At 32.2% G+C, this 12,207-nt stretch overlaps 1 protein-coding gene across 1 annotated transcript in view; it reads right to left on the minus strand.

Annotated features, from left to right (window-relative positions):
- Positions 1–12,207, minus strand: part of LOC137649337 (corticotropin-releasing factor-binding protein) — a gene marked incomplete at its 5' end in the record, with an annotated part of 300,484 nt that overhangs the window by 23,021 nt on the left and 265,256 nt on the right. The window contains one exon of the mRNA XM_068382319.1: positions 1,637–1,745. Coding sequence (XP_068238420.1) covers positions 1,637–1,745 — 109 coding nt within the window. The remainder of the gene's footprint in view (positions 1–1,636; positions 1,746–12,207) is intronic.

Below are 12,207 nucleotides of genomic sequence, written 5' to 3' on the forward strand. Positions count from 1 at the left end.
GCACGCGAGTTCCCGCACTGTTCACGACATTTTCACGGCTCGTTCACGCGAGTTCGCGCATCAATGCGTGCCAGTGCGTGCCACGAATGCGTGCCAGTGTGTGCCACGAATGCGTGCAAGTGTCAGGGGGGCTTTAGAGTGGATTTCTGATTTACATTAACGAAATAGATTTAGGGTTAACTATTAGAATAGCCAAATTTTCCGATGATACTAAACTAGGCATAAATGCTACGAATTCAAAAAACGAAGAAGCCTCACGAGAGGAAATAATTAAGTTAGGAGAGTTGTCCAGAAAATGGCAAATGCCTTTCAACTGTGGGATAGGCAGTGATGAACATAGGTTATAGTAACCCACAAACAGAATACTGACGACTGGGTAACGAAATAAATACTGTGGATCAGTAGGAAGATCTCGGCATTATTATTCGCAAAGATTTGAAGTTCACCAAACAGAGCATTAAAGCTGAAAAGATAAGCACAAAAACTAATAGGTTACATAAAGAGACAATTCTAATACAGAAACAAAGACATTGTACTACAGCTGTACACTCAATGGTAAGACCCTGTTCAAGATAGGGAGTCCAATTCTGAGCTCCAAGTATTCAGAGGGATGAAGATAGGTTGAAAGCAGTAAAAACTAGGGCCACCAAACTAGTTGCAACATTCAGATAAATTTGATATAGGTGGAGGGCATTCAAAATTTTTAAAGAAATAGCAAATGTAGATTATAACACTCTATTTACGCTTAGCACAAACCAGTCCAGAGGCAACGGATACAAACTGGAATTGAAAAGATACAACACCACCCAATGCGGTAATTTCTTTACCCTACAAACTAGCAAGTACATAAAACAGACTTATAGCAAAACGTAATTACAGTATAAATTTGATAAGATCATAAAAAATCTCAGAATGTTTAAACTAATTGCTCCACCAAAGAGCGAATGGAGTTTCCTTGGATGGACTAAAAGGTATTTGAGACATCCTTGTAACTCTCTCTCTCTCTCTCTCTCTCTCTCTCTCTCTCTCTCTCTCTCTCTCTCTCTCTCTCTCTCTCTCTCTCTCTCTCTCTCTCTCTCTCTCTCTCTCTCTCTCTCTCTTCTGTAATGTGGAAACATTTACATCTTATTCTTTACTGTGCATAACTCCCGAATCTCCTGAAACTGCTGAGGCATTCAGAGAAAACTTTGTTTTCTTCTTGTATCTGAGATCCAAATCAAGAATAAAGGAAATAGTGATAATTTCTGGGAAAAAAGATAAATCTAATATTTGCAAAATATATAGTATCTTCGACACTGTTCGTAGATGTGGGGGGATTTAGTCAGGAAGTCGTATTGTTTCATAAGAGAAGAATATAAGTCGACTCATATATTATACTTGTATATTCATACTGAAATGTTATGAACCTCGTGATTATTCTGTAATAAAATCCACTGATTTTGATAATCAAACGAGTTAAAGAAATAGAAATGAGCTAATTTGAAAGGTCCACATGTGCCTATAAAATTCTTATTGATGAACTCACAATTCTGCGAAGAAGTGTCTTTCAGATAATTCACGCTACCTTTTTAACAAAGCATTAATTTCTTAGTTTAAGAAAGGACAACCACCTACTCGGTATTAAGTTGTTACTTACGAGGATTTGAGTCCAGGCCACAGACGGAATCTTCCACTTCCATGTTGGAGGCATCTAAACCCTGTCCACCTCCTATCTGCACGTAGTCTCTGGCACCTCGCTTTTGACACTGCTCCAACGACGGGATGCCATCAACAATCACCGTCATCATCCGGCCGACAAATATTCAACGGGAAGGCAAACGAGAAAAAGAATGCACATTAATTTTTATTCAAGTATTGACCCATTTGAAACAATATTCACAAAAAAAAAAAAAAAAAAAAAAAAAAAATTAAAACCTACATCGTAGAAAACCTTTCAGCAAATGTTCTAAGCCACAGATGTAATATAGTTTTTTTTTTTTTTTTTTTTTTTTTTTTAAGACATGGAGCCTTCTGAAACGGTTATAGTTAATGTTACATTCCATTTAGGAATATCACTTGATATAACTGTTAATGTTATCACTATTATCATTGCATTGGAAAAATTAGTTTGTATGAACAGAGCTTATTCCAAACAGCGCAAATAGCGATACGATGATGCTTTAAATGCTTTACTGTCTTATATGTGTTTTGAACTATATGCAGTTTTCGTATTGATAATTAACTTGATAGTAAACCCAAGAACAATTGCTTTGTTAAGCATCTCTCAGCTTTCATTTGTTGTTTCTTCCTTAATATATATTATGTTAGATATTTATTTATTATTCTGCTTCTGCATATTCAAATCTACTCGTATCATTTGTTCTTCAGGAAGCTACTCTTAGCCTAGAGTGACTACGGTCAAGCCTGATTTGTTTTAACGTTTCCCCGCCAATTAAAGTCATTTTTTTGTGGCCAAAAGTTCAATCATTCTATAAACACTATATATATATATAATATATATATATATATATATATATATATATATATATATATATATATATATATAAATATATATATATATATATATATATATATATATATATATATATATATATATATATATATATATATATATATATAGTAATTAGTATTCTCTAAAATAGTTATTTAAAGTAATTCACCAGAAACTTTACATGAATCGCTATTAAAGAAATATTTGTGAATTATATTCTAGCCTAATTACTCTATGCATACAACTAAAATGGTGTTTATTGTTTACCAAGAATACCATTCAGAACTATTTTCAACATAATCGTGCATAGGTATATTTTTGTTGACCTAATATTAAAATTCTGAAATGTCTTTCATATTTTAAAATTGTCATCCATTGTGGTAAGTGTGGTCTAAAGATGGATTTTCTTTCCTGGACGGATTATTGGATATTTACAACTTAATTGGCAAAAGTACACCATAAACCGTTGTTGAAATAAGTACGCGGTAGAGACCTACTCGACTGTATGTACTTACAGTATACTGACCATAATAATGGTATCTCTTATGCACACTCAGAGGTTTCTCCCAAAAATGATTTTGTATATGGTGTTGTTTAGTAATGTACATTCGTTACAGGGGCTATTTATTTATGGTAATAGATGACATATACTTCAAGAGTAAACAAGGCATGAAATTAAAAATTGAATAAAATATGTTATCTCGATTTGAAAACAAAATACAACTTTTATCCGAGTTCGATCAATTGAATTACCGTTAATTTTCAAACGTATATAAATCAGTTGAAATTAAGAATATGCAAAACTATATTATTATTATTATTATTATTATTATTATTATTATTATTATTATTATTATTATTATTATTATTATTATTATTATTATTATTATTATTATCTAAGCTACAACCCTATATGTATAAAACATGATTCTATAATCACAAGGGCTCCAACAGGGAAAATTAGCCAAGTGAGGAAAGGAACCAAGAAAATAGATATACTACTAGAGAAGTAATAAAAAAAAATAATACTTTCAGAGCAGTAACAACATTAAAATAGAACTTTCATATGTAAACTATAAAAAATGAAATAAAAACAAGAGGAAGTTAAAACAAGATAGGATAGTGTGCTCTAGTGCAGCCTCAAGCAAGAGAAAAGTAGGAGACCATGGTAGAGTGGCTTGTGGCACTACCCCAGGCTGGAGAAGTATGGTTTGAGTTAGGAGTGTCCTTCTAGAATGGGCTGCTTGCCACGGCTAAAAAATCTCTTTTACCCAAACCAAGAGGAAAGTTTCCACTGAAAATTAACAGTGCAGTAGTTAACCCCTTGAGTGAAGAAGAATTCTTTGGTAATCCCAATGTTATCAAGTGTAGGAGGACAGAAGAGAATGGGGAAAGAATAGGCTACACTATACAGCAGTGGTTCTTAAACTTTTTTGCCTCGTGCCCCCCTTCTGCATTAAGCAGAGACTCCATGCCCCCCCCCCCCCTCTCCATCCTTGAAATTTTTGCCAAACTAGAAAGTACCGTATGTATGTATGTATTGTTTTCATAAACAATATGTTGCGTTTTGTATGCTAATATACTTCATTGGTTATGTGAGTATATGCATGAATGATAGATTTATATTTCATTGCTGTTAATTTTTTATAGAATTCACTGTACTATATTTCAATAAAATAAACATTGTTTATAGAAAATGGGTAAAATAAATATATGATGAAAAATTTGTTTATCTTAATCTTTTTTTCAAACAGGTTTAGCATTATTCAGATTACAGTCATTACATTGATGGAAAATACTAGAAAAAATACTAATTACTGCAAAAATAAACATAATTTTTACTCATAATAAAATCATTCATGGATCATGACCACATCAAAAAATATTACACATCATCCTTAGTTATTAATTTATCCATATCTATGTAGCATTATAAAACAAAAGACATCATAATTACTACATTTTTATTTTCATTGTTACTATTTTAACTGCTTATAATATTATAGAAAAAGTGAATTATAGCCAGTGGCCTTTTTGACTTAGTGCTACTTATCAGTGGGATGGGTGATCCTGGCTCTTTTGAGCAATTAGTCGGGGAATATTTTGTGGTGTTCGGCTCAGTGCACATCGGAGATCACTTGCCACATCAAGCTTAGTTCTTTACTTCGTTTTGATTCTTACTAATGCTGAGAACCCTGCTTCACAATAATTTCTTAACATCTTCACGTTTATGAGGATTCAAAATGCATATACTGTATAATTATATATATCTTAGTTATTCAAGTACATTTATTATATATATATATATATATATATATATATATATATATATATATATATATATATATATATATATATATATATGTATATATATATATATATATATAATATACTAATATATATTTATATATACATATATATATATATATATATATATATATATATATATATATATATATATATATATATATATATATATATGTAATATATATACATATATATATTATATATATATAATATATATATATATATATTATATATATATATATATATATATATATATATATATATATATATATATGTGTGTGTGTGTATATATATATATATATATATATATATATATATATATATATATATATATATATATATATATATATATATATATATATATATATATATATATATATTATGTGTGTGTTGTGTAATGCCACTAATTTCAATTTCTAAAATCTGGTCACTGGCTTATATGCCTAATGCATATCCAAAGCCCTTTTCACACTTCAAATAAATGAACACCCTAGTTATAGGTATATCAAATGAAACAAATATATTATGCAGGTGAAATAATGATAACGTACAATACATTCGCATAAGCTGATAAGTCATACCATGATATGAACAAATTTTTCTGCTCATTCACGTGTTACACACACATTTAGATTTTTGATACTGCACATAACTTATCTAAAATAGTAAAACAGCTAAAAAAGGAATGAATGAACATACAGTAAACATACCCCCCCCAAAAAAGAAAAAAATACTTCTAAATCAGAAGTACACTAAATACATTAAAAGTAATGTAGTAATTACCAGTACTTTATAATAGTTGAAATATATTATGGATGACTTGAGAGTCCTCACTTTTTCGTTTGCCAGACTGAGCCAGACGACTGCAAGCCTTTGATATTATAAGAGCGGGTGAGATGAGCAATAAGGTGGTACGAGACGAGTTCAGTTCCTGAGGAAACATTTCTCTGACCGCTCTCATCTGAGGGTTAGCCTCACGTGTCACTTTGATAACTTTTGACATTTATTAATTGAGTTTTAGGCATGTTTTGAGATGATAATTAAAAAAAACATATTGAAGCAGTGATAATATTTTTTACTATTTTGCAAATGATATTACAAAAAAAAAAAAAAAAAAATGACACCATCTAGCAGCCCTGCTTGCGCCCCCCCCCCCCCCCTTGGAAGCTCCTGGCGGCGCGCCCCCCAGTTTAAGAATCACTGCTATACAGTGTATGTGTAGGTAAAGGAAAATTAGCCGTAACCAGAGGGAGTGATCCAGTGTTAAGTACTGTCTTGCCAGTCAAAGGACTCAATAACTCTCTAGTTGAAGTATATAAAAGGGGGTGCCCGTCTTTTTAGCCAATCTTTAAAAGGCGAAGTTACTAGCTTTCTGCCCTGCTTCCTGAATAGTAAAGGGGGACAAACAGTCGGTCTCTGACCTTTCTTAGTGGCCAACTTTCGACATACTGAGGTGGTGCAGCGTTGCTCAACTTTGTTGAAGGGATGGCTAGGGGTTCAGCAAATATGAAATAAACTCGAAAGTACTTGTAGACAATGGCTAAGTCTACTATCTATTTTCGTGCTGATTTCGAGTTATAGGCCCTCATTTACTTGAACAGTCCTGCCTCGATGGATGTGCTGATATGACTTCCATTTAGCGTATGTCATTCTAAGAGTAAACTTAATTCGATAAAATATCTATTTATTGCTCAATACTTGGAAGTGTAAAACTCACTTTTATTACAGTCAAAATTATCATACATTTGCTCATATACATATACATATATATATATATATATATATATATATATATATATATATATATATATATATATATATATATATATGTATATATACATATATATACATACATATATATATATATATATATATATATATATATATATATATATATATATATTTAACACACACACACACACACACACATATATATATATATATATATATATATATATATATATATATATATATATATATATATATATATACGTATATCTATTTATACAGATAGGTATATATATATATATATATATATATATATATATATATATATATATATATATATATATATTTATATATACATATATATGCATATATATATATATATATATATATATATATATATATATATATATATATATATATATATATATATATATATATATATATATATATATAAGTATAATACCAGTACATCTATGTCACATGCCTCTATCATAATACTAGAGAATTGAATTTCAGAATAATACTTGTATATGACTCTCGTATCTATCTTTGAGATTGTCTGTGTCCACATCTAGTAGATCCAAAGACTCCTCCTGCTCTTCTAAGAAGAATTCAATAAATACCAAAACAGCTTTGTTTTCTGAAAACTTCAACATCAATGGTTGTAAAAGAAAATTGGCAAAGCCTATCTTGTTTTCAGGGTGAATCGTAAGAGTATCCCACTTTGCCGGGAGTGGCACATCCCTACCTGCAATCAAACGCCGGATCTCCACTTATGCTTGACCACGTTGTGTCCTTGTTCTCTTTTTGATGGATTTCTGGTAATATATGTCTTATTATATCATTTCATTTAAATAGTTTTCCTCCTTGAAGAACAGCTCCAATGAACAATTCACCTTGTTCTCCAAATGTGCCTGCTTTAAGTGGTTCCCAAATACAACAAGCCATTCCTTGACCATCATATGAGTGTTGCTATGTCCATAAGGTCTACTGTGCCTATAGTGAGGGGACATTGAATTCCTGAAGTGAGTACTTGAGGCAAGTTTGCTTCTGATGCAGATTGAAGTCTAACATTTGTCTCAGCTAGAGCTCGAGGTACTGTAAAAAATTCCCGCATCAGTATTTCTGACAGGTTTACACACTAGCCACTTTGTAGCAATCAAGTACTGGATAATTTTCCTATTTGCTTTGTTGCAGTTATCAATACCTTTTTGTCTTGAATCTTTATGAATACAGAACCTCATAACTTGATCTACTCGGAAACGCTGAACCTTTCTTGAATGAAGCCATTCAACTTCTCATAGCCTTATAAGTGTGCACTTAATGAGTAATTTTCAATTTCCTTTATGTCAGTGTCCTTTGTGGCAATATTCTGTAGTTCACCACATGCCTCATCTGAAAATAAATTGAATAACTTCAGTGAGATTAGGGGAATAACCTCATAACAGTTGTCTTGTGTTCCGCTTTCTATTAAGGATTTGTTTTACGAGCAGTCATCCTCATCATCATTATCCAGACCATAAACAGCATTTTCTTTCATTGGAAACCTTTGACTGTAGGTTATAAGAGAGCGCCTATCTATTTGGTTATGTAAATGATAATGCCTCTCTACTTTCTGATACCAATGAGCCTTTCTTGGCACTGGACAGGATCAAATTCTTTCTTGACTTCCGAAGGAAGGTGGTGCATTGTATTTATGTAAATTGTGCTCCAGTGTGTATAACTTGTGATCATATATCATGAAATAGGGAAGCATTTTCTGGAAGGCAAGCAAGTCAAGTTCTCAACTGCCTTCCCTCTAGTTACCAGAGCACATCATTAGTGTCTTTACCATATCCATGCAAACCCACCAGTATTTGAAGTTGGGTTTACATTTTATTGCTTTTGAGTATAACTTGCCTTTCTCAGGGAGGACTTATTCTACTGTAGGTATACCAGGACCAAGCATTTTACTTTCAACCCAGGCCTCCAGTAGACTAGATGATTGTACAAAACTAATTAGGATAATTATCTTAATTCGTGAATACCATTGCAAATAAATAACATCTATGAATTGAAGCGATTGAAAACTGAAAACAATCTGCCAAGAGTTAAACTATAAAACAATATAGGCTAGTCATCAACATTTCTAAACCAATGTCATAAATTTAGATGACAGGGAATTAGAATAAGCATTCGCCTGAGAGAAAAATTATTAATTAATCATAATTATTAATCAGTTTGAAATAAGAGTCTCAAAGAAGGTACTGGCTTTAAAACGAAAAATCCTCGACCTTCAAAACATAGGATTTCATTTTGAGGATATATTTCTTTCATCCCAGAAACCAAAGATATCAACAATCAAATAAAATGGGAGCCATCTTGGATTTTCAGTATTTATGATGTTTTGTTTACATACACAGCCAAACATTTTACATATTTTATAGTCAATATTTCAATTTTGGGCTTGCGTAATGCATTATATCGAATAATATAGTCAATATTGGAAGAAATTCCTTCAAAATATGCATTTTCTAGATAAAGGGCATCCGTTTTGAATTTTGGCAGTAATGGAATAAATGGTATCTATCTCACAGAAAACAAATGTTTATCTGAAGTTGCCGCTTGTATATGCAATGGACAGCTTCAACTGAAGAAAATACTTATACAGGTAATTAAATAATGTAGGAAGAGAGCATTGCTATTCCTATTTTATCCTCGAGGCACACAGGGTTGATGATCTTGTACAATCCATTTAAACTGGTCATATACTTTATAAAGAAGAAAAACATGGAAAGCTTTGGAGGCCTTATCTGACATGAAAGCTGAAAATCCACTTTCGGGAAGCACTGGAGGAGCAGTAAGAACATCAATTCACTTAGAAACTATGTCTGAGGGAGATAAAGGTCTTCCAAAAATTTCTCCTATATGTGCTAGGCTTCTGCAATGCAATTCAAAGCATTTTATCTAATTTGTATTTCCTCTCGAATTTCATGCTGTCTTCGTGGATTTCATTTACTTTTAAATGATAAAAAAACTGAACTAATTCTTTTCTCACACCATCCATACCCATTGAAATTTTTCTATACTCCTGGTTTTTCTTAATTTTCATTACCACACTCCTAACATCCTTCATGTATCCTACCACAGATACTTATTTGTTTTTTTCTTTGCCGGATCTGTATCGTCTCATCACTTTGTCTAGGTAATGCTGTCATCTATAATTAACCATCATTTGACACTAAATTCATAGCCACTCTCACCACCAAACAGTTTCGCATCTTTACCGTATATGTATGTATGTATGTACAGCATGTATGTATGTATGTATGTATGTATGTATGTATGTATGTATGTATGTATGTATGTATGTATCTACTTCGGTCAAACCGTTAGTAACCTTCACGGAAACATAATTGTCTCTCCTCTTGATCAAGACGCAGTGAAAATTATTGAATTATTGAATGATCCACATTCATATAACATGATCCAACGGAAAAAATATAAGAATTTACATGGTCTGTGGATCTCAGGTTGAATTTGCAGCTCCTGTAACTACCTGTCTCTTTTCTATCCCTATAACTTCCCTAGAATTCATATAAAATAATACAATGTAGATCATCATAAGTTCCCATATGTTGACCAGACTCTTGTACGGAACAAAACAAACCATGTATCCATGGCAAATAAATTAGATATAAGAGTATGCTCCATCATCGTCAAAACCCTTAAAACCAACAGAAACTTTCCTTTCAAAATCAGGACTACCAGCCTTTATGAAGAAGCTGACCTTCTTAAAAACTATTTTGGAAGCCTGCTAGAAACCGTCAGAAGAATATGAGGAGATACTACTGCTAGGAAGTTATTGGGTCCTTTGATTGGTCAGACAGTACTATGTTAATTCCACTTTCTCTGGTTACGGCTCCTTTTTTCCTTTATCTACATACACAGTATACCGAATAGTCTGGCCCATTCTTTCCACACTCTCCTCTGTCCTCATACACCTCACAACACTGAGATTACCAAACAATTCTTCTTCAATCAATAGGTTAACTAGTGTACTGAAATTGTTTAGTGGCTATTTTCCTTTTGGTAACGGTAGAAGCGACTCTTCAGTTATGGTAAGCAGCTCATCTAGGAGAAGGACACCCTAAAATCAAACCACCGTTCTCTAGTTTTGGGTAGTGTCATAGCCTCTGTACTATGGTCTTCCACACTCTAAGAGTAGAGTTATCTTGCTTGAGGTACTCGGGCACACTGTTCTAATATATTTCTCATCTTGTTTTTCTAAGCTTTTATAGTTTATAAATAAATAAATATTTTAATGTTGTTACTGTTGTTGAATTATTTTAATTTGATAGAGCATTATTTTTCTTGTAGTTTATTTATTTCCTTGTTTGCCTTCCTCGCAAGGCTATATTTCCTTGTTGGACGTGGACGCCCTCGACAAATAGCATCCATCTGCTGCAAGTAGAAAGCAGCTTAGTTACTGATAATAATAATAATAATAATAACAATAATAATAATAATAATAATAATAATAATAATAATAATAATAATAATAATAATAATAATAATAATAATAAAAGACTGCACTCTTTAAAATGAAAGAGAATATACATGAAAATTACATTCCTCCTCTTCCATGGTTTCCCGAGTCAGTTGATACATATGTCACAGTCCTATTTTGCAAAGCCCTCTGCACACCTCTTCAAATGAAAACAGCAGCAAAACCGGCGTAGATAATACCCACTCACCAAATATCTATTTCACTGATGGTTCAGTTGATCACGGGATTCCTGGAACTGCAGCTTGTATCTCCTCTGAGTCATGTGTAAACAACTGGAGATTCTTTAACAATGCGTCTATTCTTCAAAGTTAGCTAGTTGCCATTGTAAATGCACCAGACAACTCCTTCTCAAAGCAGGGAACACTACAAATCATACTGATTCCAGAGGTGCTATTCAAGCACTTAAAAACAAATGCAACACTGCAAATCATCATTTGATTACCGCCATCAGAACCTTAGATTTTTCACATTCACAAATCAATAGGAAATCCAGTTAATGGAAGTAGCAGATCTATCTGAAACTTGATAATTAGCAAAACTTTGTAACCCTCTCTAAGAAACCAAGAGACAAATAATAATTTTCAGAAGATTTTTTAAATAAGGCAACATCACCTTACTGGATATTGATCTGCGAAACGGAATAAAGAGAGTTAATCTTACCAAACATGACATCACCAAAAACAAAACCCCCTAACTAGCTGTCACAATTCATAGGCTTTGACCTGGATATTTCTATTTCTGGCAGTTATTGCTGCTGAAAACAGACCTTTTACCGGGTGATACTTATTTGCCTCACTGTGTTTACTGTCCTGAAGCAACTATTATTATTATTATTATTATTATTATTATTATTATTATTATTATTATTATTATTACTTGCCAAGATACAACCCTAGTTGGAAAAGCAGGATGCTATAGATATGCCCAGGGGCTCCAAACGGGAAAACATCCCCGTGAGGAAAGGATACCAGATAATAATAGAAGTAATTAAAATAAATACTCTAAGTAGAATAACAAAAATAGAATAAATATTTTTTATGTGAACTATAACAAATTTTAACAAAATAACAGGAAGATAAATAGATAGAATGCTGTGCCCGAGTGTACCTCAAGCAAGAGAACTCAATCCCAA

The sequence above is a fragment of the Palaemon carinicauda genome, chromosome 11, assembly GCF_036898095.1.
Source record: "Palaemon carinicauda isolate YSFRI2023 chromosome 11, ASM3689809v2, whole genome shotgun sequence".
NCBI classification, from domain to species: Eukaryota; Metazoa; Arthropoda; class Malacostraca; order Decapoda; family Palaemonidae; genus Palaemon; species Palaemon carinicauda.